Below are 26123 nucleotides of genomic sequence, written 5' to 3'. Positions count from 1 at the left end.
ACAGGCTGGCCTGAGGCAGACCCACTCGGGGCCTAGTCTTCCTCTAATAACACTACAATTCCAGAGTGAGCTTAATTCCACAAGACTGCCCCCTACTTCAGATGCCAATCATAAGTCCTGGCCTCCTACACTTCTGACCAACTGACTATAAATTGTGGGTTCCCATGACTCCCCTTCAAGTTCACTAATTCACTAAAATGGCTCACAGAACTCAGGAAAAACAGTTTACTATTATTGGTTTATTATAAGGAAAGAGCCAAAAGGAAGAGATATGCATAGGGCAAGGTATAAGGGGTGGTGTGGAACTTCCATGCTCCCTAGGTATGCCATCCTCAGCACCTCAGTGTGTTCACCAACCCGGAAGCTCTCTGAACCCCATCAGGTAGGGGTTTTTATGAAGATTCCAGTATGGAGAGTGGAGGGATGATTGATTAAATCTTTAATTAGCTCAATCTCCAGCCACCCCCTCAAATCTCCCTGGGGTTGAGGGGCGGGGCTGAAAGTTCCAGCCTCTAATCACAGGGTTGCAGCTGGTCCCCATCAGGAAGTTAAACTGGGATCACCAGGGTCATCTCATTGGCATAAACACAAGTATGGTTGAAAGAAAGTTATGAATAACAAAAGACACTTTATCAAAGCCATCACACTGGAAATTCCAAGGGTTTTATGCCAGGAACCCTGGAAAGACCAAATATATATTTCTTACTATATCATAGCATCACAGGGGGTAATAATAAGATGGGGAAAATGTTGATAATTGTTGAAGTTGAGTGAGGGCTACATAGTGACTCATTATACTTAGTCTCTGGGCTTTTGTGACTATTTGGAAACTTAAATAATAAAATATTTATAATAAAAGAGAATGACATGGTCCTGGCCCGTGGCTCAGGCCTGGTGTATACATGTTCCAAATTTGATTTCCAGTCAGGGCACACAGGAGAAGCGACCATCTGCTTCTCCCCTTTCCCCTCCCCCTTCTCTCCTTCTTCCCCTCCTGCAGCCAGTGGCTTGATTGGTTTGAGCATGGCCCTGGGCACTGAGGATAGCTCCATTGGAGTGCATCAACCTCAGGTGCTAAAAATAGCTTGGTACTGGAGCATTGGACCCAGATTGGGTTGCTGGGTGGATCCTGGTCGGGGCACATGCCAGAGTCTGCCTCACTATCTCTCCTCCTCTCACCTAAAAAATAAAAAAATAAATAAAAGAGAGAGAGAGAGAGAATGTCAGAGAGAGGCACCTTACAAGTCATAGAAGGAGTATGAATTTGATTTTTGACTTTTTATTTTGAAATAATTTTATATTTATAGATAAGTTACAAAGATAATATTCTCATATATCCTCCACCCATCTTCCTTTAATGTTGCATCTTATATGAACATGATATATTTAGCAAAACTAAGAAATTAACATTGATACAATACCATTGCTATACTACAGACTTTGTTCAGATTTCTCCAGTTTTTCCATTAATGTCCTTCTTGTTCCAGGATCCAATCCAGAATGTTGCATATATAGTTGTCATATCTCCCGACTCTCTTCCAATCTGTCAGTTTCTTGGTCTTTCCTTACCTCTTATGACTTTAACACTTTTGATGATTAGTGGTCAGGTATTTTGTAGACTGTTTTACAATTTGGATTTGTCTGATGCTTTCTCATGATTAGGCTGAGGTTATGGATTTTGCAAAGAATACTATAGTGGTGATGTGGCCTTCTCACTGCATCATGTCAGGGAACATATGATGTTAATATGACTTCTTTCTTTAACCTCAATCACTTGGTTAAGGTGGTGTCTGACAGATTTCTCCACTATTTTTGCCCTTTTTATACTCAGTGAAAGTCACTAAGTGTAGCCCACACCAAAGGGGACTTTAAAAGCAGAGTGAAGTCACTGAAGGGATTTGGGGGCCAGGTAAATGTGTTCAAAAGTGTATTTTAGAAGAAATATGCTGGCTGGCTGAAATGTGAAGACGACTTTGTGGTGGGAATGGACATAAACCAGTGGCTTTGACTGACGTTAGCAGTCTGACACAGCAGGAGCTGATTCTTGATTGGTTATGTGTGATGAGAGAAGGTGAAGTCCAGGGAGCCTCCAGGTTTCTCACTTGGATAGTTGAGTGGCTGGGACCTTTTACTGAATATAAACCCAGGGGTCTGTGTGCCCCTAGGAGGTTGTGTGCTTCCCTTGACCCCTAGTGAAAAGCTACTTTCTGCTTCTCGGTTTTGCCTTGGGGCATGTCCCTGAGGGTTACTGGGGTGGCAAAATGACTTTCCCACATACACTAGAAGTTAGGGATTACCAAGGAGGGTCAGAATTTCAAGTAATAAAGGGGACAGCCACCGAGGGACTGAAAGAAGCTGGAGGAAAAGAACTCATCCCTAAATCCTTTTCTCCCTTCCCTGTTAGTGACCCAATTATGAGCATTTGACTCCATGGTTTTCAAACAAGCAATTTTATTTACCATTTCCGTGCTCCGCTAACCGGCCTCCCCCTCGGCCTCGGGTGCTTTGTGTCCCCTTTGGGGCGGGGGTTTGGAGCGGGGGCGCACCGCTCCCTCACCTCCGCCGGCGGGCCCCCCGCCCAGTTTTCTTTTCCCCTCGGCGCCTGCGAGCAGGGGCCGGAGGTGCAGCAGGAGCTGGGGCGGGCTGCCCGGGCCCGGGCACCGAGCGGGTCCCGCTGCCCTGCGGAGGCTTGTAGACCAGGTGGAAGATGAAGGCGTTGCAGTACCTGAGGGGGCGGGGCGCCGTCAAGGGCGGATTCCCGCGGCCGGAGGAGGGGCGGGGGTTTTGGGGGGTGAGCGAGGAGTTGGAGAGATTTTGTGAGCTGGGTCTAAAGACGGGTGTGTTGGGGTTTTCGAGACCCACCAGAGGATGGAGAGTAGCCGGGGCAGGAGAGGCAGGATGTAGGGCTGGGCCAGGAGGGTCCCGGGAGAGCAGAGACGAGGGCAGGGATGGGCACATAGGATGCTCAGCCAGAGAGTAAGGAGTTAAGGGTCTGGGAGGAAATAGAGGGCGGCGGGCCCTTACCAGGGCATGCAGTTGTCGGCCGCTCTGAGACGAAACGGGGAGCGGAAGGGATTGGGCTGTGGAGGGCTGGTGCCCCCTCCTGTGGCCACTGCCATGGTCTGGTCGTCCATCACACAGCCGTACTCGCTGCTCTCGGTGAAGAAGGCCGGCACTCGGAGGGACTAGGGTGGGGGCCGGGCCTCAGCCACTCTCAGAGAGGCTCCTCCCCCCCAGGGACCTCCTGAGCAGCAAGGGTTGTAGACTGGGCTGAAAACTGAGGATCCAGATAGACCGGGATGGAGCGGAAAGAGGTACAGGCAGACCGAGAGGGGCAAGAGGACCCATCGGCGGCCCCAGGTTTGTGGAACACATAATGGAGAAGCAGAAACTTTCAGAAAAGGAGGAGGGACTGGGCAAGAGGTGAGAGAAATTCCCTTTTGCGCCTTCACCCACCTGTAACCGGGGCAGTGAGCTCAGCCAAGTGCCCTTGAGGCCAAAGCCGGAGTTAAATCCTGTGGACCAAGGGAGATCAGGGAGAAGCTAGCTCCCATGGTTTTCTTCTCCCACCTTCTCCACACTCCTTCCCCAGGTTCTCACCAATAACCAAGTCAGGCTTGGGCCCCTGGAGCAGATGGTAAGGCCGTGCAGACACTTTGATCTGCAGGTCCCTTCGGCCTCCCTTCTCCTTAGTTCCAGAGCTAAGCCGCGCTGATACCCCAGAACCAGGACGGACAGATACTTCATGGCCATCCTGGGGAGCAATGAGGGGGGTGAGGAGACCACTGGAAGTTAGGGTTCTGGAGGATGCATCAGGCAAGACAGAGGAGGGGAGAGGAGGGAGCGGAAGGGCAAGGCCAGTCAGGAGGACAGTCGGAGGCTCAGGACTGAAGAGCAGGGTCTTCCTCCGCCCTCACCCTCTGCAGGGTAAAATGCTGCTGGTCACTCTCAGGCGGCAGGCCGTCACCCACAAACTGTAGTTCCAGGGCCACGTGGGGGAGCAAGACCAAGAGCTCCTAAAGGATAGAGAAGACAGACCTGGGTCCCACCTTGCATCCACTTCTACTCTCAAATGCCCAACCTCCAGGCCTGGAGGGACTTACCCAGAACACCATGACAAGGTCAAACTCCTTCCTGGCCTCCACCACGTGGATTTTCAATGACTGTTTATTCTGGATGTTGAGCTCAGGGACTGTACGAGAAGCTAGCCATTTAAGGATTTGGTCTCCCTCATCTTCCCTCCTGTTTCCCTACCAGCTCCCTGTCACCTCTCTTCAAGCACTCCCCTCTCCCCCTGCGTTTGCTCTCCTTACAGGACTGGGGCACCAGGTGGGTGATGACGTAGTACACGGTCAGTGGGTAGGTGAGAAGCACAGCCACGGGGGAGTCCAAGCTGAGGCCCCGCCATGTGTAGTAATCCTGCCACGAGCCTAGGGAGAGTGGTTACTGGAGGACCTGGCCCCAGGTCTCCACTCCAGACTGCTGGCTCTTCAGTCCCTGTCTCTACCGCTAGTTCCTACAGGACTTCAGCTTACCAAAGAGGCCCTTGGGTGCATCTGGGGGCACAGGAGGCATCAGGGCAGGGCCGTCCCCCTGGAGAAGCTTGTAGGGATCTCCTGAGAGGAGGAAAGAAAGAAGAGGAGCCTGGTGTGAGGGAGACTCCCACCTGGCATGTCTCCCTCTCCCTTCCAAAGGAGCTGTACTACCTGAGAGAGGACCTTGCACTACAGCAAGAGGAATGGGGGGGGGTATCTAGATGGGGAGAGTAGGGGTGACTTAAAGGGTTGGGGAAAGGACTGAAATGGCCCTGGTAATAGTGGTAGGGTTTGGTGTGAAATGGAGGAGTTACCTGGGACCCAAACAACTCTATCCTCTCCCATCTTTTCCTCTAGCCGGAGAGGCCCATGCCCGAAGAAAGTTCCCACGCACCATTGAGAAGAAGACTGTGGGATGGTGTGCTGCCCCAGGGGTTCCTGGGGGTGCCAGAGCCTGTAACCAGCATGCTGATCTGGGTCCAGTAGCCACAAGTGAGGCCCCGTGAGGCCAGGAAGGCCTCTTTGTTGAAGGTTTCACTGGTCACCTCTGGAGGAGGAGGAAGAGAAGGGTTGAAGGCTTGGGGGCTAGGACCACAGACATCAGCTCTCCTCGGCCTCTCCCAAGGATCTGGGGTCTGAGTATGGTGCTAACCGGGAGAGAACTAATATTTCTGAATGTCTACAGTGTAGCAGACATCCAGCCTGCAGAATAACAATTCCCACATAACAATTCCCTGAGATAATTTGCTAGTGTTCCTGTTTTACAGATGAGAAAATTAAGGCACTAAGATAGTGATTTGTTTAAGGTCAACAGTTAATGGTGGAGCTGGGAAGCAAGTGTTTAAATTACTAGTTCCAAAGCCCTTAAGCTCTCTCAGGGACTGGGGTGCTCCAGAGATCCTGTCTCCAGCCTCAGGGGTCTAGTCCCCAGCCCCAAATATCCACCACCCAGCCCTTATTCCAGGGATTCGGACCTCCAGAACCCTGTGCCCAGACTGCAGGCCCCAGACACAAAGACCCGGTCCCCCCGCCCCCATCCTGAGCACCTATGTTACCTGCAGTGTAGGTAAAAGGCAGAGTTGCCAGTTCTCCTGTTCGTTCCATGAAGGCTGCTAGCCTCGAGCACCAAAATTTGTGGCTCACATCGTCTGGGCATCGTCGCCAGTCGGCCCGGAGACAGGCCTCTCCACAGTATAAGACAGCACTACACTGGGGGCTGGGGTCACAGGGAGTGGTGGGCACCCGGTGTTAATCTCTGTAAGTCCTTTGTCTGCTGTCCATCTGCCCTGTAGCTACCCATATGTGACTTGGTCTGTTTGTTTGTATTCTCTCTGCCAGTAACAGCTTGTTTTCTTCATTTTATTTCCCTGTCCCTCATTCTGTCTAACGGGTCCCCCACCAGCTTGCTTTCTCTATGTTTGCCTGACTATTGGGGTCTTCCTTCCTCTCGTTTCATCTTTGCAGGCTGCTCACCAGGGTGTCAGCTTCACTTCAAAGCTGTGCTTGTGACAAACATGGCAGGTTCGAGCCTGAAGGGAGGCAAACGTGAAGCCTGGGTGGGGACCCCATGTCCGCATTGGAGTCTTGGCTAACTTCACTCCCAGCCTTGGGACTAGACTCTCCAGATCTCTGAATGGGGTAGACAGGGCATCCATCAGGCGGTGGGGTTCAGAAGTCCAAGCCCCCTAGGCCTCCCCACCCTCAGATACCAGATTTCTGTACCGATGCAGCTGGGCATCTCCTACAGTAAGCTGTTGGGGCTTTCGAGGGTCTCCAGAGCCCATGGGGCAGGCCATGCTGTGGCAGAGGAGAGCATAGGCCCGAGGAGCCAGGTTCTCTGTCCCTGAGCTCTTGCCTGCACTCCTCTGGGCTCCATCCATTAGTAGGTCAATGCCCAAGATGGTGCCATGTTCATCTGTCACCAGTAAGAGGCAGGAAAGGTGCAGGGAGGCAGCCTCTGGAGAAGAAGGGGAGAGTTGGAGGTGGAGGGGTCAGGAGTACCAAACTCAAATGCCTACAGGGGCTAGGCAAGTAAACCTAGCGAGTCAAGGGAACTAGGTGGAAAGGGTATGCCTCATCCAAAGGGGACAGTGGCTACACAGTAGCAGTATTTGCTGCCATGCAGAACTGTGGGTCTGCTGTGAATATTTCAGTTTTTCTTAAGAAGGTATAACTCCAGACTTAGGGAGTTTTTTCTTTAAATGTTGGCTTAAATGAAAAAACAAAACAATAAAACAATATGGGACAAGGAAAACACCTTTTCAGGAGAGATTGGTCTGAAGCCATCCTTTTGTTTGTGACCCCTGGCTGGGTTCTGAGTGGTAAGCAGGGCTTTTGAGGGGGAGTATATCTGAGCAGGGGTAATGCAGGGCAAGTCCTAGGTTCTTACCACTTCTCCGTCCCTTCCTCTTCTCGGGCCCCGTTTTGTCTTCTGCCCTGTCCTCTCGGCAGCCATCTTCGCCACCTCCTGCCTCCTGCTCAGTCTCCTCTGAAGGATTTCCTTCTTGGAGGGACTCCTTGCTCATATGGGCTGGCTCCCCATCCTCCTCTGGTTCTACCTTCTCTATGCCTGCACCCTCCTCCTCTCTATTTTTTCTCTCTTCCTCCTCCTCCTCCTCCTCCTCCTCCTCCTCCTCCTCTTCCTCCCCTTCCTCCAAGCTGACAAGGCTGACATAGGGGCTTAGGTCTTGGAGGTGGAGGGGGGGCTCATCTCCCAGCAGCCAGCCAGCCCCCAGGCCTGGTCCAGGGCCTGACTCTGCCCCTTGCCCCAAGCTGATGCCCACACTATGGTTGGGCAAGACATGGAGCACCCAAAGGGCAGGGTCCTGGGGCAGTCTTCTGATCTGAGCTTCCAGCTGTCTCCAGCGGCCCTCAATGCCTGTCTCCACAGCCCCACGCTCTGCCGTGAACTTTCGGAACCAGCCAAAGAGAAGAGCAGTGAAATCAAGGAACTCATCTCGGTATCCAGACACAAACTCCATGTCTTCATGGGCACAGGGCCTAGGCTCAGACTAAGCAGAGGAAAAGATTATATGGTGAGGGAGAGGGTGGTAGTGAGAATTTGGAGCTGGGTCACAAAATGCAGGAGCATGGGTTTAAGGGTCAGTTGGGGTGGCATCTATAAGATGAGGGTTAGGAGCTGAGAATAAGGTTTTTCAAGGCTAAAGATGGGTATCAGGGATGAGAATGGGGGCTAGACTTGAAAGTGGACCGTTAGTGGTAAAGATGTATTCAGGAGTGAGATTGAATATGGGGCTCAAAATTTGAGGCTCAAACCTTTAAAAGCAGTGTTTGAGTTGCGATAGAGATGAAGGAGGGCTAGTCCAGTTGGGAAGGTTTTGGCAAGGGGGGAAGAATTTTGGATCCCTCCGTGGGATGTCGGAGGAGGGAGTAAGGGCTACAGCATCATTCCTTCACCTTGGATTGGTTTGGCAGCGAGCCCCAGGAGACCTAGCCTCTCCCAGCCGGCCGTTCCATTACTCCGGTACCTGCAGCCGCCACCACTTTTCGAAGGTAAATACCTCGGGGAGGGGGCGGTCGTGACGTCAGGGCTGCGGAGCGCACGGCCGGCTCCTCGCGAGTCGGCAGCGTGTGTCCGGGAGGCCCAGGCCAGTGCTGGTCCAGCTGGGCACGCGGCCTTTCCTGCCGGTATCACCCCGGCCATGTGATTGGATCCAGCTGCGCCAGGACCCCTGCGGGGGAAGTGAAAGCGTCTCGGAAGAGGAGGCGGGGTATAGCCTCGCACCCTCGTCCCAGGTCCCGCGGACTGCGCTGGGCGAACGAGTCGACGCCGGGGCTGGCATCCGTAAACCCCGCTGAATCAGCCCGTCGGGGCGCTGCCCGCCGATCCGCCCCGCTCCGTAGCCCGAGTTTTCTTTCTCTTTCTGCAGATATTCCCGGCCAACCCGTCCACGCAGGCTCCCGCCAGGCGCGGGGGCGAAGGAGCTCCGCCTCCGGGAGTTTCCCACCCGCCGGGTGCCGCCGCCGCGCGCGCGGGGTGGAGGTACCGACTGCGCCGTGGGCTCCAGACGAAGCGAGCGCCGGGAGGGGAGGTGGGCACTGCCGCCTCGCGCCCGCTCGGGAGCCCACGGCCTGTGTTCCTCCCGGACTCGCAGGCGGAGCAGGTGAAGAAAGCTAAAGCCGTAGAGCGAGCGGCCGGACGTCACTCTCCGGAGCCCGTCGGAGAGCCGGGCTGGGCTAGGCGGCCCCGAGATGAAGCGGGGCGGGGGACCCCAGTCCCTCCTCCTCCTCCTCCTCCTGCTAGCGCAGCTGACTCGGCCAGGTGCGTCAGGGGCCGGCTGAGACCTAGATCCCCGAGTCCGGGGAAAAGGCTGGGAGTGTGTGTGTGTGTGTTGCGGGGTGGGGTGGGAGTGCTGGGGCCACGGGATCGAGTTGAATCAGTGGAGAGCCCGGCGTGCCAGGGTCCCCAAGGCAGCCGGGGCAGGGGGAGGGCCAAAGGCTTGGAGTTAGTGTCAGGAGGGGAGGGGGGGGGGACACTTGGGTACAGAGTGGATTATGAACGTCTTTCGGGGTGTGATGAACGGGTTGTGCCTGAGGATCAGATCCAGGGCGAATGGGGCAGTGGGTTGGAGGAGAAGTAACAGCTGGGGGAGCGAGCGCCTTGGCCTGGGGATCTGTCCTTGACCACTTCTGTCTCCGTTCAGGCACTGGCAACGAGGGCAGCAGCACTGGAAGTTGTTACTGCGATAAAACATTTTCTTCTGACTCCCCTCCAACGGTTAAATTCATGAAGCAGCTCCGAAGACGTCTGGAAAACTATACGCAGTGCATTACTTTCGTCAGGTAATCTCAGCCACTCCTGAGGAGGCAGCGCCTGCACAATCCCTCCTTGCCGGGGTCCTCCAGGACCCGCTGGTCAAACTTGAATTTCTGAGAGGACCTATCCCTTTTCTGGGTTTTATTTGCCGTAATTCTCACACCTACACACCCCTGTTCCACCTTCTGGGGAATTTCCCAGTCTCAGCAGAAACAGGGTGCTCTCCCTGGTGACCTCACATCTTTGGAATGAGGAAAGAGCTGGGAAAATGGGGGTGGGGGGTGCCCTTGCACAGCTGAGACCAGGTTCTTCCTCCAAAGGTTCCAGCTACCTCTCCAGACTGTGTGTGGGGTCAGCAAAGACCAGTGGGTGACTGAATTGATGAGCTGCTTTGATCGCAGAGGTGAGAGCTTTCCCCCTCCTCTCCAGGCTCTCTCTCCAGAGCTCTGTGCCTCCACCTAACACATTTTCTTTGCTTCAGCCCTTTCCCCTGTGACACCTCACATTCCAATGCTGATGTTGGCCAAAGTACTTTCACTTAAGTCCTTGTTTACCAAACATTATTCACCACCACTTTTATGATTTTTTGCCAGTTCATCCTGATATTATTTTAAAAATATTTAAAATTTTTTTGTTTTGATTTTACAGAGGAAGGGAAAGAGAACCATTAACTTATTTCACCCATTTTTGCACTTATTGGTTCTTTTTTTTTTTTTTAGCAAGAGATAGAGGGACAGGGACAGATAGGAAGGGAAAGAGATCAGAAGCATCAACTTCTTGCGGCACTTCCATTTTTCACTGACTGCTTTTTCATACATGTGTTGGCTGGGGGGTGGGGGCGTGTGCTCCAGACAAGCCAGTGACCCCTTGCTGAAGCCAAAGACCTTAGGCTTCAAGCCAGTGACCATGGGATCATGCCTATGATCCCATACTCAAGGTGGGAAGCCCGTGCTGAAGCTGGTCACCTTGAGGTCTTGAACCTGGGTCCTCAGCATCCCAGGTCGACACTCTATCCACTGTGCCACTGCCTGGTCAGGCTATCTTATTTTTTTTTTAATGCATTTCTAAGTAAAATGCAGTCATGACTATACTTCACTCTCAAAAATTTCTGCATGCATGTTATTAAGAATTCAATATTTTATTGTTCTTTTTTCTTTTGAGGTACAATTTACACACAATGAAATGAATAAGTCTTAGGAGTACATAAGCTACTTTTGAAAAACTTAAATAGGCCCTGGCCAGTTGGCTCAGCAGTAAAGCATCTGCAGAGTGTGTGGAAGTCCTGGCTTTGATTCCTGGTCAGGGCATGCAGAAGCACCCATCTGCTTCTCCACCCCTTGCCCCCATCTCTCTCTCTCCCTCTCTCTCTCTCTTTCTCTTCCTTTCCTGCAGCTTTGGCTTGTTAGAGCAAAGTTGGCCAGGGGTGCTGAGGATGACTCCATGACCTTGGCCTCAGGCATTAAAATAGCTTGGTTGCTGAGCAATAAAACTACGGCCCAACCTGCAGATTATGGCCTGATAGGGCCTTGCTGGGTGGATCCCAGTCAGGGCACATGCAGGTGTCTGTCTCTGACTGTCCACCTCTCACTTAAAAAAGAAAAGGAAAGAAATGAAAAACTCAAATGGCAATTTGTTTTAAGCAATAATATCTGTGAAGTCACAAATTGAATGTGCTGGTTGTATTTTTTCTTTCTTTCTTTCTTTTTTCTTTTTTTGTATTTTTCCGAAGCTGGAAACGGGGAGAGACAGTCAGACAGACTCCCGCATGCGCCCGACCGGGATCCACCCGGCACGCCCACCAGGGGGTGACGCTCTGCCCACCAGGGGGTGATGCTCTGCCCCTCCGGGGCCTCGCTCTGTTGCGGCCAGAGCCACTCTAGCGCCTGGGGCAGAGGCCAAGGAGCCATTCCCAGCGCCGGGGCCATCCTTGCTCCAACAGAGCCTCGCTGCGGGAGGGGAAGAGAGAGACAGAGAGGAAGGAGAGGGGAAGGAGAGGGAGAGGGGTGGAGAAGCAGATGGGCGCTTCTCCTGTGTGCCCTGGCCGGGAATCGAACCCGGGACCCCTTGCATGCCAGGCCGACGTTCTACCACTGAACCAACCGGCCAAGGCTGTATTTTTCTCCTAAAAATAAATACACAACAATTAAAATACAAAATGGTTTTCACATCTCACCTAAAGTTGTCTGTGTAGCATCACTGGTAAGCTTTTTTCCCTTTGGGCTCCACAGGCCTACATTATTTCCTTTAATATGCTCAGCTACCCTGGCTCTTGGTACTAAAATTATTCCCACTTTAGGGTTGAAAGAAATGAGTACCAGAGAGATTAAGAGACAAGGGGCAAGTTCACACAGCTACTTTGTAGCAGAGCCAGGATTCCAGCCCAGGTCTCTTGACTTCCCAGGTCAGAATGCACACTTGTCCCAATGGTTTCATGTTGTGGCTGGCTCACTTCCTTCACCTATCCCCCTGCCTTCCTCTCCTGGTCTTCAGCTGTTCCCTTGATCTTCTCCTTGACCCACTACCCTTCTTCTATCTAATTCTTCACCCTGTCTCTTCATATCCCTGATTCCTCCCTTCTTGCCTCTCCAGATTGTGTACGTGCATCCTCTGGGAGACTGCTCCACCCAGAGCATTTAACTCCCCCCAGCACCCAGGTTCCTGAGCCCACAGAATGGGCAGCTGCCCAGACATACCTGCCACCCACCCTGCAGTCTACCCAGCAGGCCACACTTCCAGCAGGAACACTGCCCTTGGACAGAGAGCTCACCCATGCCAATGAAATCACTACTTCCGCTGTGGGCCACAGTCGGGAGGCTGGGGAGAACCAGAAGCAGATGGAAGAAAATGTGGTTCCTACAGCTGGGACACCTGTCATTGTGCCAGTGCTGTCCCTCTTGGCTGTCAGCTTCATCCTCACTGCAGTCCTCCTCACTGTGGTGTGTAAGAGGAGAAGTAAGAAGTCACTGCAGTACTCTCCAGGTAAACTGGCCCTCTGAACCCCTCCATTAGGAACCAGTCTCTCTGGCAGGGATCCTGGCCTCAGTAGCTTCCAGGTAGCTAGAAACCCACCCCAGACAGATAAATATGAAGGCTATCGGCACCATGGACCATAGGTCATGAGAGAAGAGTCAATTAGACTACAGAATGGGGAGGGAAGAAGCCACCATGGGTCCAGGGACCAGTGCTTGGCCTTCAAAGCCAGGAAGTGCTTGGAGAAACATCAAGATGGCAGTTAGAGCAGGCTAGTGATGAAGTTGTAGAAGGTGGGAGCCACCCATTTAATTCACAAATCTTTACTGAGCACCTACTGTGTACCAGGTTGTATGGTTAAATGTTTTTGAAGTCTGATTCTCCAGTTCAAACTATTACTCCCTACCCCAACCTCCCTTTATCTCAAAGCTCATCTTTCAATTTATCTTTTCCAGATTTGCAGCTTCAATATATACCTGTGGCACTAGACTCCAACACTTGGGCTAGGAACGGAAGCCTGTGAGGGTGAAACTTGTGATTTAGTCAGCATCATATACATTTAATACACTTCAACAATTTCTCTGGGACAGGGTAGGCACCATGGATATATCTATATTTGATGATGTTTAACGAGCCATTGACCTCTCTTAGACCTTCCTTCTGCTTGTTTTTTTCTATGCTGAATTATAAAATCCACATTTTACCCAGGATGAAATTCTAGATAATTACTGTGTGATATTTTTACTAAAAATTATTTTTAGCCCTGGTCAGTTCAGTGGGTTAAGAGTATTGTCTTGAAACAAGAAAGCGCCAGACGTGTGGTGGTGCAGTGGATAAAGCGTCGACCTGGAAATGCTGAGGTCGCCGGTTCAAAAAAACCCTGGGCTTGCCTAGTCAAGGCACATATGGGAGTTGATGCTTTTATGGGAGTTGATACTTCCAGCTCCAACACCCTTCTCTCTCTCTGTCTCTCTCTCCCTCTTTCCTCTCTAAAAATGAATTAAAAAAAAAAAAAAAAAAAAAAAAAAAAAGCTGTGGGTTCATTCCCTGGTCATGACACACATGGCAAGCAACCAATGAACGAACAAGTGAATGGAACAACAAATGAATGCTTCCCTTTCCCCTTCCCTCTCTCTCTTCCTCTATCTCTTAAAAAAAAAAAAAAAAAAAAAAGAAAGAAAGAAAAATATAAAGCCCTGGCTGGAGAGCTCAGTTGGTTGGAGTGTTGTCCTGGCGCATAGAGGTTGCTGTTCAATTCCTAAGAACACATACAGAAAGATAGATGTTCCTCTCTCTGTCTCTCTCTCTCTCAAAAAAAAAGTTAAATAAATTTATTTTTATAATTATTTACTCTTCTTTCTGTATACATTGGTGTCATACCCTTGCCCCTTTACCATGATTACTGGTTTCAGCTTCTCTCTGGTCCCATTTCCCCTTCCTCCCCACCCCCCAAAGTCTATCTTCACATTACACCAACTTCAGTCCTTTCCTGCTTCCTCCTTTGACCCCACACTTAAGGCCTGGGCTTTTCCACTCTCTATCAGCAGCTGCCATACAGTCTGGTTTTACTTCCTCAATCCACTGTATCACCCATATATGCCCCAGTGATAGTCTGAGCTCATTGTTTTTAATTGTTATTGTTTTTATTACAAAAACCCCTTACTTCTTTCTTTTTTTTAATCTCTTCCAATGGAGAAGAACATATCTCCATTGGTTCAAGTCTGTGGAAGCCAGGGACAAGGACATGAAGTATATGAGGAAGTGGGTTGGGTGTCTGAATCTCCATTTCTGGCCTGAGCCGTCAGCACTTTCGGGAAATGCAGACCAGGCACATCCTGCTGGAGGAGCCAGCGCTGAGTTGTGGGCAGGCTTGGTGTTTGAGTATCTCCATTCCCACCTTTTACCTCTTTGTGCTCATATATTTTGACCAGCAGGGCATGTGTGGCAGCCTGTGCTCACCATCCTACAGTTCTCCAGGTTCTGTCCCGGGTGCAGGTGGTGGTCTCCTTCCAAGCTCTGTCTCTCCACCTACTTGGCTTAGTTTTCCAGCATCTGCTCACAGGTACGGGCTACATCACCAAGCTTGAGGCGAGCATAGTCCACTCGCTTCAGGGCCATCTGACAGTCCTTCCTTGAAGAGTAGCTGGAGCCCTCATGGGGCTGCCCTGTAGCTACCTACAGGACATTTCAATCGGTCAACGAAGCATCCCCTCCTGTTTCCATCTCCCCAACAAGGCATCAGGTCTCTTGTCTATTTCTTCCTGAGTTTTAATCTGTTATGCCACATGGTAACTGGATGATCTAAGGCAAACCACTTAACTTCTGTTAACCTCATCTAGAAAATGGGAGTGACAATAAATAATTCCTAGAGTTGGATGATTAAATAAGATAATGCAGAATGTCTGGCACATTGTAAAAATTTGGAAATAGTGCTTGCTATTGTAATGACTTCAGAACCCTCTCAATCCTATCCCTTTTTTCAGGATGTAGCCATGTTGGTTTCATGACACTGAGGTCAGGTTTGCCTGTGGCTTTGGGATTGTTTACAAGCCCTCTCCCAGGACTTAATCATATAGTGGCTCATGTGATGAAGCCCAGTAAAGTAGAGTAGGCCAGGCCACCTTTAATTTTCTCCTTTTAGAGGAAGAAACCGGTCCTGGAAGGGAGAGAGTCCTGCTAGAGTCATCCCGTCTGGTGCTGGCTCGGGCTACCTGGTCCCGTCTGGCTCCTGAGGCCAAAGCCTGCTAGGCCTGGGCCCTCTGAAGGCTAAGGCTAAGGCAGAAAGAGCCGGGTGGGTACACTGCACCTCCCACTACCCACCCACCTGGGTTAGGTAGCGAATCTGAGCCGACAGCTCCGCCTCGACGTGTTGCACAGAAGCCGTGAACGCCGCCGCTTGCCGGTCTAGCAGCCGCTCATTGGTTTTTTCCTTGGAAAGTTCCAGGATCACAGTACCTGCCGGGACACAGAGAAGGCAGGGCTACTACGAAACTGCCAGTACAGCCCCGCCCAAGGGCCTGCCCCTCCAACACGCGTAGGCTCAGCGCAAGCCTGAGGTGTCCTCCCTAATACTGCTCCTGATCCCCCACCAGCGCAGGAACGCGCGGCTCGGCCTCACTCTCTGCCTTCAGCTCGTCATATCCCGAACCTGCATTCTGAAGAATGGCACCGATTTCTCTTTCGATGTCTTCCAGGGCACGTAGTCGCTCATTTGCCAGGCTGTAGGTAGCCATCGTCACTCTCAAATCCACGGGGACTTTCTCCTCCTGCAAAATGCGCCGCCTGAGCCCTGACCAGAAGGTCGGCTTGCACCTGCGCAGAGAGGCCTTCTAGCCAACACTACAATTCCCAGGATGCTCAGCGCAGTCTCGCCTTTCTCCGTTCGGCGGGTGAACTACAACTCCCAGGAAGTTTTGCGTGTGGCCAAGCCTGCACCGCGACCGCACGACTACCTGTGTAAGAGGCAGTCCAAGGAAACGTTGTCTAGCCGGAGGCCGGTCTGATCAGACTTCTTTCACGACACTATCATGTGTTTTGTAGTTAATTTCTCTTATAGGAATTTATTGAGCGTCCGCTGGTGCTAGGTGATGATGGTGGGAGTTTTGGGGTATTTCTCCAGACTACACAGCCATGGATCCTCTCTGTGTGCCCACCCGGCTCTGCCCTCTGTTGGGGCCTGGGGAATGCTTGACTTGGTGAGTGTTTCATTATACGCCCTAGCGTTTCCTCCTGAACAAGAGCCAAGTGAAAGAGGCTCAATATAGTCTCAGAAGTTGGCGTATTTTGGCCTTTTCCCCTATCCATTTTTGGTTTTTATTATGCGGTGCGCACTGCGGATACAAAGATGAATGAGATGGACTGCCCCGCGATAGTGGGATAGTCATTTTGTTAGAGACATGCCCAGGGTGTATCACCAGGAGCACAGAGAAAGAATTCTGGAATAGGTGCTGCTTGAGTGGAATCTTCAGGGTTAACCAGGTATCTACCTGGTTGAAGAGGAAAGGGGAACTGGAATAGGCAAGGGCATGGTGCCTGAAGGGTTCCAGCACATTTCAAGTGCAGCAAAGGATTCAGTTTGAGTGGAGTGTGGTGGTGGTTAAGTGTGACTGATAAGACTGGAGTGGAGAGACAGATCAGGGAAAGGTTTGCAAGCTAAGTAATTTGGACTTTGTTCTGAAGGCATTTGGGACCTATGAAGGATTTTTAAGAAGTGTGTTGACATCTTACAGAAGATTGAGACTGAAGCTAGTTTCACAGAGTCAGCAAATGAATGAAGATTTTCCATTAAACTTGAGGGATCTAGCATTTACTCCATTCCTAAAGCCTAATAAAATAACAATAGGGGATTTCATAAAGGGGTCAAAAAGTAAGAGGAGTTAATAGCAAAACTTTAGATAAGAACTTGAAAACAGAATTGGCAACTGATTTACAGGGATGGTAACTAAGCCAGTACTGAAGGAAGTTTAGAAGTAACTTGATGTATCTTTGAATTAGTGGCATCATATACAATTTTAGGTAGTACTAAAATTAGGAGGAGTTTTTGAAGTAGTTAGAGCCCCCTTTCCTCCTTTACTCCATATATTTGGGCAACTACTCACCCCCAACCTATCATATTTCTGGAGGTTTCTTTGTTGGAGATGGAAAACAGAAAGTCTTCAGCTTGGAGGGCACCTGGAAACAGTTGTACTGGAATAGAGACGTGAAAAGTTTATTTACTGAGTGGTGGTTTCTTGAACTCTGCTAACCAGATCAGAGACTAGAAGGCTCTTATCTAGAACAGGGGTCCCCAAACTACGGCCCGCAGGCCGCATGCGGCCCCCTGAGGCCATTTATCCGGCCCCGGCCGCACTTCCGGAAGGGGCACCTCTTTCATTGGTGGTCAGTGAGAGGAGCATAGTTCCCATTGAAATACTGGTCAGTTTGTTGATTTAAATTTACTTGTTCTTTATTTTAAATATTGTATTTGTTCCCGTTTTGTTTTTTTACTTTAAAATAAGATATGTGCAGTGTGTGTAGGGATTTGTTCATAGTTTTTTTTTATAGTCCGGCCCTCCAACGGTCTGAGGGACAGTGAACTGGCCCCCTGTGTAAAAAGTTTGGGGACCCCTGATCTAGAATTTGATTAGTCAGAGAAAAGACCACAAAGAACTGGGGTTTTCCAACAAAGCAGTTAGCCAGTTCACCCCATGGTGAAACCCACAGTTGGCAAGTCCCAACTATGTCCATAGATCTTCTAGTCAGTTTCTTAGCACCTCACCCTTACATGCCAGCAGACAAGGCAAAGGGTTTCTTTTTTTCTTTTTTATTAAGTGAGAGGTGGGGAGGCAGAGACTGATTCCTGCATGTTATCCAACCAGGATCTATGTAGCAAGCCCCCTGCTGGGTGATGCTCAGCCCATCTGGGGCCGCTGCTCTGTTGCTCTGCAACTGAGCAATTTTAGTGCCTGAGACTAGGCCATGGAGTCATTCTCAGTGCCCAGGGCCAACTTGCTTGAACTATTTGAGCTGAGCCATGGCTGCGGTAGGAGAAAGGGGGGAGTGGAGAAGCAGATGGTCGCTTCTCTTGTGTGCCCTGACCAGGAATCAAACTCAGGACTTCCACATGCTGGGCAGAGAGACAGGCTCCCACATGCACCCCAACTGGGATCCACCCAAAAAGCCTCCCTATGCTGTGATGCTCTGCCCATCTGGGGTGTTGCTCCCTTGACAACTGAGCTGTTTTTATTTTTAGCACCTGAAGTGGAGGCAGGGAGCTAACTCACTCCAATCAATTGAGCCATGGTGGGAAGGGGAGAGAGAGAGGGAAGAGGGAGGGGTAGAGGTGGAGAAACAGATGGTCGCTTCTCCTGTGTGCTCTGACTGGGAATCAAACCCAGGACATCCACATGCTGGGCGGGCACTCTACCACTGAGCCAACCAGCCAGGGCTGATTTCTAGATGCTTGAAGAAACTCTCTAACATAAAAGGCAGAGGCCAAAATAAACAGGGAAAAATAAAACAATTCTTTAGACGATGTAAAGTAAAGCTTAAGGAAAAAGGAAAACTATTGACATTTTCACCTAACTATTGTATAATAAAGGATTGAATCCAAGAAAACACACTTGAAAAATAAAACCATGAGGAAGGAAGGAAAAATGTAATAAAAGGGTTTAGTGAACCTGACCAGGCGGTGGCGCAGTGGATAGAGCGTCAGGCTGGGACACGGAGGACCCAGGTTCGAAACCCCAAGGTCGCCAGCTTGAGTGCGGGCTCATCTGGTTTGAGCAAGGCTCACCAGCTTGAGCCCAAGATTGCTGGCTTGAGCAAGGGGCCACTCGGTCTGCTGTAGCCCCCCGGTCAAGTCACATATGAGAAAGCAATCAATGAACAACTAAGGTACTGCAATGAAGAATGGATGCTCTTCATCTCTCTTCCTTCCTATCTGTCCCTATCTGTCCCTCTATCTCTCTGTCACAAAAAGGGGGGGGGTTAGTGAGAAACTGATGAGCTCTCCCAGCAAGTAAAGCAAGAAAAAGAAGATGGCATATAGGGGGGAAACGGGTAAATGAGAGAATCTGACCAGGGATCTTAAATTCCACAAGAGGAGATTAGGGAAAATGAAGAGGAAGAATGGACTTGTGCTTCCAGATGAAAAGGGCCCATGAAGTGCTCAACATTAAAGCACATGAAATATCAGAACACTAGACTTAAAGAAAAGGGTCTTACAAAAAGCTTTCAGAGGCCCTGGCCGGTTGGCTCAGTGGTAGAGCATCGGGCTGGCGTGCAGAAGTCCCGGGTTCGATTCCCGGCCAGGGCACACAGGAGAAGCGCCCATCTGCTTCTCCACCCCTCCCCCTCTCCTTCCTCTCTGTCTCTCGCTTCCCCTCCTGCAGCCGAGGCTCCATTGGAGCGAAGATGGCCTGGTCGCTGGGGAAGGCTCCTCGGCCTCTGCCCCAGGCACTGGAGTGGCTCTGGTTGCAACAGAGCGACGACGCCCCGGAGGGGCAGAGCATCGCCCCCTGGTGGGCAGAGCGTTGCCCCCTGGTGGGCGTGCCAGGTGGATCCCGGTCAGGCGCATGCGGGAGTCTGTCTGACTGTCTCTCCCCGTTTCCAGCTTCAGAAAAGAAAAGAAAAGAAAAGAAAAAAAAAAGCTTTCAGAGAGAAAATTGACCACGTGCTAAGAACCAGCAATTAGAATGGCACTGGGCCTCTTGATCATAACACTCCAGTCTAGAAGACAGTGGATCATGCCTTCAGCATTTTTGGGGAAAGTGATTTCCAATCTGGAATCCTATATTCCAGCTTTGGGTGAAGGCTAAAAATGCAATAATTCAATAAAGTAGAACTTATTTTTTTGGCCTGACCTGTCATGGCGCAGTGGATAAATCAGGGGTCGGGAACCTTTTTGGCTGAGAGAACCATGAATTACACCACATATTTTAAAATGTAATTCTGTGAGAGCCATACAACGACCATGTACGTTACTCATTCAATAAAAATTTGGTGTTGTCCCGGAGGACAGCTGTGATTGGCTCCAGCCACCTGCAACCATGAACATGAGTGGTAGGAAATGAATGGATTGTAATACATGAGAATGTTTTATATTTTTAACATTATTTTTTTTATTAAAGATTTGTCTGCGAGCCAGATGCAGCCATCAAAAGAGCCACATCTGGCTCGCGTGCCATAGGTTCCCGACCCCTGGGATAAATCATTGACCTGGAATACTGAGGTCGCTGTTTCAAAACCCTGAGCTTGCCTGGTCAAGGTACATACAGGAGTTAATGCTTTCTGCTCTTCCTCCCCTTTCTCTCTCTCTCTCTCCCCCTCCCTCCTCCCTCTCTAAAATGAATTTTAAAAATTTAAAATAAAAGAACTTATTTTTTTCTAAAAAAATAGTTCAGTACTTCACAAATCATATGGAAACCAAGGCTAGCAGCACAGCTTTGTCATCCTGTAGGGTCTTCTACTGAAAAGTGTGGCCTGCAGCATTTGTTTACCTAGAAGCTTGTTAGAAATGCAGAATCTCAGGTCCCACCACAAACCTACTGAGTCTGTATCTGTGCTGAAGACCCCAGGGGGGTTTGTATGTCCAGTAAAATCTGAGAAACACTGCTCTAGGGCATTGCTGTCTACGATGTCAAAACTGGGTGGCTGCCATCCTTGGGTCACAGGTAGCAGGGAGGTGGAAGGAAAAAACGTAGAGTTACACCTATCTCAGAGGTCTGGCTGTGCAGTGGCCCATATCATTTCTACTCATTTCATTGAAGAAAACTTAGTTTTATGGTCTCAACCAACTCTGGGGTTCAGGGAAATTCAGTCCTTACCTACCTAGGTAGTCAGCTATTGTTCTAGCACCATGGAAGAATAGATTTTAGGGCCAAATTACCAATAATAAAGATAAAATAGACCTTGGCTGGTTGGCTCAGTGGTAGACCATTGACCTGGCATGTGGATGTCCTGGGTTCGATTCCAAGTCAGGGCACACAGGAGAAACGACCATCTGCTTCTCCTTCCCTCCCCCTCCCTTTTCTCACACACACACACTCTCTCTCTCTCTTCACCTCCTGCAGCCATAGCTCAGTTACTTTTTTTTTTTTTTTTTAATTTTTTTTAATTTTTTTTTTTTTTTTTTTTAGAGAGGAGAGAGAGTGAGAGAGAGAGGAGGGGGGGAGGGAGGAGCAGGAAGCATCAACTCCCATATGTGCCTTGACCAGGCAAGCCCAGGGTTTTGAACCGGCGACCTCAGCGTTCCAGGTCGAGGCTCCATCCACTGCGCCACCACAGGTCAGGCGCTCAGTTACTTTTTGTGTTGGCCCCAGGCATTGAGGATGGCTCCTTGGAGCCTCAACCTTAGGTGCTAAAAATAGCTCAGTTGTGAGAATGGACCCCCCAGACGGAGGGTTGTCAGGTGGATTCTGGTAGGGACGCACGTGAGTCTGTTTATATACCCTCCTCTCACTTAAATAAAAAAAAAAAGATAAAATAAAGACATTTTGATGTCTTTTCTCATCAAATTTTTCTCCCACATACCTTTTCTCAGGAGGTCATTCGAGTTAGACCCAGATTAGGAGACTCCTGGGGAATTTCTTCAAGGAGATGAAAGAGATGAACATCTGTTTTGTTTTCAATGAATTAAAAAAATATGTAAACTTATGGAAGAGAATATAGGGCAGAATTAGTGATAAATTCAGAGGATAAGCAAATTTGAAAATGACATTCAGGGAAAATAAAGTTATGCAAGAAGAGAAAAGTGATTGATATATGATTTAGCTATGAATAACATTTGCATAAGCATAATAATGTAAATACTAAATACTGATCTAATCCCAAATGATATAATCTTTTTGGGAGTATGAAATACAGGGGCAGGATGGAAAGTGATTTATGGTGAGGCAGAGGGAAGCAAGGGAACTCAGTTTTCATCTTTTTTCCCTTTTACTGGAGGGAAGCCAGTAGATGGTGCTTAAAACAAAAATTAAGAAATAGCAAAACATGACCTGTGGTGGCGCAGTGGATAAAGCGTCGACCTGGAAATGCTGAGGTCGCTGGTTCAAAACCCTAGGCTTGCCTGGTCAAGGCACATATGGGAGTTGATGCTTCCAGCTCCTCCCCCCTTCTCCCTCTCTGTCTCTCTCTCTCCCTCTCTTTCTCCTCTCTAAAAATGAATAAATAAAATTAAAAAGAAATAGCAAAACAAACATGTTTAGAGATATGGAGGAAGGAAAATATCAAAAGAAAAGTCTAAAGGAAGTGAAAGTAGTTGCCTCTGGGAAGGAAAGTGCAGAGGGGAAAGGTCTGCTTTTTATTGTAATAGGCCTTGTAGTCCTATCTGACTCCTTAAACTATGTGCATATATAACTTTGAAAATAAAAACAGTAAAAATCAAAAGAGGAAATAGAGATACATTTTACTGTGAAAGAGTGTAGGATATTTTTCTTTTTTTTTGTGACAGTCACAGAGAGGGACAGACAGGGACAGATGGACAGGAAGGAAGAGAGATGAGAAGCATCAATTCTTCGTTGTGGCATGTTCGTTAATTGCTTGTTCATTCATTGCTTTCTCATATATGCCTTGATGGGGGGGGGGCTGCAGCAGAGCGAGTGACCCCTTGCTCAAGCTGGTGAGCCCATACTCAACGGGGTGAGCCCATGCTCAAGCCGGCGATGTTGGGGTCTTGAATCTGGGCCCTCTGTGTCCCAGTCTGATGCTCTATCCACTGTGCCACCACCTGGTCAGGCAAGGAGTGTTTTTTTCTTTGATTTCCTTTCTTCCTTTCTCCCTCCCACTTTCCCTCATCCCTCCATCCCTCCCTTTTTTCCTTCCTTTCTTTAGTGGAAGAAACTTGCATGGATTTATTTATCATGGAGGAAGAAACAGTAGAGAGAGGCACAGGTTTGAAGAGAGGGGAGTGGGAGGGGAGCAATCTGAGCACAGGCAGGGGGATTAGCTTTGAACTGGAGAAGGCATCTTAACCTTGGTTGTCTAGGAAAATTGGTATAGATGTCATTGTTTGTTGGTAGGAGGTAGGAAGTTGAAATCATTTAACCCTCATAGTTTAATTTCTGTGAAAAACAAAAGAGAAGTCACTATGAACATGAAGGAGGTTTGGAAAATAAGTAAGATGGAAGCAGGAAAGGAAGGTGACCAAGGACATGGAATGAAACAAAGGGTTGTCAGGCATTGAGGGCCTAGCTGAGGTTAGAGACCATAAGTTTATAGTGGGCCCCAAATTTGTATCCAACACATTGTTGGCACCTAGGATGTGTTCAAAATACTTGCTTAATGAATGAATAAATATGGTTGTGTGATTTTCTCTGGCCGTGCTCAGCTGCCCAGTGTTGGAGTGGAGAAGGGCAGGGTGGTGGTGGACAGAGCCAAGGGTGGGGTTTGAGAGCAGGTACTGTGAAAGGAGCAAGAGTTGAGGGTGCTGGCGAGATAGTGGTTGATCTGATGATCTTGAACTTGGTGTGGAAAGAAAAGGAAGTGTCAAATTGTGAGAAAATAGAAAGGTCAAGAGCTTTGTGACAAAATAAAATAAGCCATAAAAAAACATGAGTATAATAGACTACATTAAAATAAAATAACTTATGAATTATTAAAAATGCCAGAAATAAAATACTTTGAAACTAGAAGTGATGGTTGCACAACATTGTGAATGTACTAAATGCTACTGAATGATACACTTTAAAATGGTTAACATTATATGAATTTGACCTCAGTAAAAAGAAAAGGAAAACTATAAACAAATTCAAAAGACAACAAAATATTTGCAAAATTTATTACAAAGGGCTAATTTATTTACTACATAAAGAGCTCTTGGTACATTAGGAAAATAACATTGTGGATCCTGAGAAAGAAGGTACCGGCTAAGAAGGGCTCCTAGTGCCTAACTGGGCTCAAATAAGAACAAAAACATGCCTGACCTGTGGTGGCGCAATGGATCAAGCGTCGATCTGGAATGTTGAGGTCACACGTTTGAAACCCTGGACTTGCCTAGTCAAGGCACATATAAGAAGCAACTACAAAGCAACTAGGATGCTCCTCTTCTTCTCTCTCTCTTCTCTCTCTAAAATCTATAAATTAAAAAACAGCCCCTCTCAGAGCCATTTCTACATGGGGGCCTCTCCTGCAAACTACACTTCAGGGAGAAGCCTGCACTACCTGCCTCCACACTGAACTGCTCGCCAGCACTGTGTTCCTGCCATCTGAGCCAGCCCTTATAAAGGAGTTTCTGGAATCCTACTTCAACCAACAGGACTGAGACTTTCCCTGTCCAGTTAGAGCTGCTCAGCTATATCCCCCATCAGCTACTTCACCAATCAGAGTGGCTCCATTCTGACCAATCAGGACAATGTCTTTTTGGCCAATCAATTTGTGAGAATTTGGAGCCCTCATTTGCATGAAGACAGACCAATCAGGAACTTCTGTCCATATAAGTCAGCTGCTCTAAGAGCGCACTTTTCACTGAAGACTGTTTCCCTGAAGAAGACATCTCCGAGCAGAGCAGACCAGCATGAAGCAGATCAGCAAGGAGCAAAGCCAAGTTGTCTAGCTCAAGTGACCTGGCCCCTGGGTCACTTGGCCCCTAGGCTGTCTCATAGTTATGCTGTTTTCCTAGCTGTGCTGTATTACTATTGAGCTGTTTTACACTGAGTAAAATTGCCTTTCTTGCAGCACCCCAAATTGGGATTCCTGTTGGCTTTGAATTGGCGCCAATGACCATTGGTTGACAACATCAACCCAGTAAATCTGGTTCACACTCACTCCTAAACAAAAAAATGCAAATTGAAGCTAGGATGATGTCACATGTCACCTGCTTGATTGGCAGTGATCAAAAAGATGCTCACTGTCTAACCCACCAACTCTCCTTTTAAGAATTTGCCCTGTAGGGATATACTTTAAATGGACAAAAGGATATTTTGTGTCTATTCAAGGATAATTACTGTAATACTGTTTGAATTAGCAAAAGAGTGTATGTCCTTAATGTCTATTGATGGGAAACTGGTAAAAATAAATGACATCTAGGCAATGGGAAGCTATGCAGCTCTTTAAAAGAATGAGATAGATCTATTTGTATTGTTAAAGGAATGCTCTCCTAGCTATATTATTAAAAGAAAAAAAGCAAGATGTAGACGAGTGTTCATAGTATGCTACTATCTGTATTTAAAATAAAGGGGAAATATAACTATATGAGTATGACTGAGTTTGAGGAATATCTTTGGAGAATAATCAAAAGAACTGGTGATAGTGGTTGCCTCTGGGAATGAGAACTGGGAGGCTGGGAATCAGAGGCAGGAGGGAGCCTTCTTTTCTGTTTATTGTTTGAATATTTTTTAAAAACCATGAGTATGTTTTTACTTCTTTTTTTAAATTTTTTATTATAAATAAATTTTTATTTTAATGGGGTGACATCAATAAATCAGGGTACATATATTCAAAGAAAACATTTCCAGGTTATCTTGTCATTTAGTTCTGTTGCATACCCATCACCCAAAGAGAGATCGTCCTCCATCACCCTCTATCCAGTTTTCTTTGTTTTTACTTCTTAAAAACACAAAAAACTAGCCTGACCAGGCAGTGGCGCAGTGGATAGAGCGTCGGACTGGGATGCGGAGGACCCAGGTTCGAGACCCCAAGGTCTCCAGCTTGAGCGCAGGCTCATCTGGTTTGAGCAAAGCTCACCAGCTTGGACCCAAGGTCGCTGGCTTGGTCCCTATCTATCCATCTCTCTGACTGTCTCTGTAAAAAAAAAAAATTTAAAATAAGTAAATATCTTTGTACTTGTTAAAAAAAAAAAAGAAAAAACCCACAAAAAACTAAAAGAAAAAAGGCCCTCTTTCTCAAAGTGTGCACTAATTTAGCTTGACCCGGGTGGTGTAGTGGATGGAGTGTCAACCTGGAATGCTGAGGTTGCCAGTCTGAAACCCTGGGCTTGCCCAGTCAAGGCACACACAAGAAGCAATCAATGAGCCCTGGCTGGTTGGCTCAGTGGTAGAGCGTCGGCCTGGCGTGCAGGAGTCCCAGGTTCGATTCCCGGCCAGGGCACACAGGAGAAGCACCCATCTGCTTCTCCACTCCTCCCCTCCCTTCCTTTCTGTCTCTCTCTTCCCCTCCCGCAGCCGAGGCGCCATTGGAGCAAAGTTGGCCCAGGCACTGAGGATGGCTCCATGGCCTCTGCCTCAGGTGCTAGAATGGCTCTGGTTGCAACAGAGCATCACCCCTTGGTGGGCATGCCGGGTGGATCCAGGTCAGGCGCATGCGGGAGTCTGTCTGACTGCCTCCCCGTTTCCAACTTCAGGAAAAAAAAAAAAAAAAGCAATCAATGAACAACTGAAGTGAAGCAACTGAGAGTTGATCCT

At 48.7% G+C, this 26123-nt stretch overlaps 3 protein-coding genes and 1 long non-coding RNA gene across 5 annotated transcripts in view; 2 read left to right on the top strand and 2 right to left on the bottom strand.

Moving 5' to 3' along the window:
• LOC136391566 (uncharacterized) overlaps positions 1-7529 on the top strand; it is a 43379-nt gene extending 35850 nt beyond the window's left edge. The window contains exons 2-3 of the long non-coding RNA XR_010748871.1: positions 4893-5027; positions 7426-7529. This is a non-coding gene — a long non-coding RNA (uncharacterized lncRNA). The remainder of the gene's footprint in view (positions 1-4892; positions 5028-7425) is intronic.
• ZMYND15 (zinc finger MYND-type containing 15) lies at positions 1122-8143 on the bottom strand. Its single transcript, XM_066363295.1, has 15 exons — positions 8057-8143; positions 6925-7546; positions 6258-6492; positions 6009-6164; positions 5591-5751; positions 4930-5082; positions 4536-4616; positions 4314-4430; positions 4104-4192; positions 3918-4016; positions 3601-3754; positions 3457-3515; positions 3025-3185; positions 2460-2725; positions 1122-1179 (listed from the first exon to the last, which is right to left on the bottom strand). The coding sequence occupies exons 2-14, from the start codon at positions 7514-7516 to the stop codon at positions 2554-2556; spliced, it is 2229 nt and encodes a 742-aa protein (XP_066219392.1). The 5' UTR covers positions 7517-7546; positions 8057-8143; the 3' UTR covers positions 1122-1179; positions 2460-2553.
• Positions 8124-25386, top strand: CXCL16 (C-X-C motif chemokine ligand 16). Of its 2 annotated transcripts, XM_066363298.1 has the most exons (6): positions 8124-8266; positions 8426-8817; positions 9200-9338; positions 9633-9715; positions 11902-12291; positions 23856-25386. In XM_066363298.1, exons 2-6 carry the CDS (start codon positions 8748-8750, stop codon positions 24023-24025), a joined length of 852 nt encoding a protein of 283 aa, XP_066219395.1. In that variant the 5' UTR covers positions 8124-8266; positions 8426-8747; the 3' UTR covers positions 24026-25386. The 2 variants fall into 2 exon arrangements, with proteins under 2 accessions (XP_066219395.1, XP_066219396.1); XM_066363299.1 differs by lacking the exons at positions 8124-8266; positions 23856-25386 and adding an exon at positions 12738-13184 and having other exon boundaries at positions 8409-8817.
• MED11 (mediator complex subunit 11) lies at positions 13929-15591 on the bottom strand. The gene is made up of 3 exons (XM_066363302.1): positions 15431-15591; positions 15107-15237; positions 13929-14457 (listed from the first exon to the last, which is right to left on the bottom strand). The coding sequence occupies exons 1-3, from the start codon at positions 15513-15515 to the stop codon at positions 14320-14322; spliced, it is 354 nt and encodes a 117-aa protein (XP_066219399.1). The 5' UTR covers positions 15516-15591; the 3' UTR covers positions 13929-14319.
• Positions 25387-26123: the final 737 nt, after the last annotated feature.

Source organism: Saccopteryx leptura, chromosome 2 (genome assembly GCF_036850995.1).
Source record: "Saccopteryx leptura isolate mSacLep1 chromosome 2, mSacLep1_pri_phased_curated, whole genome shotgun sequence".
NCBI classification, from domain to species: Eukaryota; Metazoa; Chordata; class Mammalia; order Chiroptera; family Emballonuridae; genus Saccopteryx; species Saccopteryx leptura.
The sequence above is the reverse complement of the archived record's forward strand: the minus strand, read 5'-3'. Positions and strand labels throughout refer to the sequence as shown.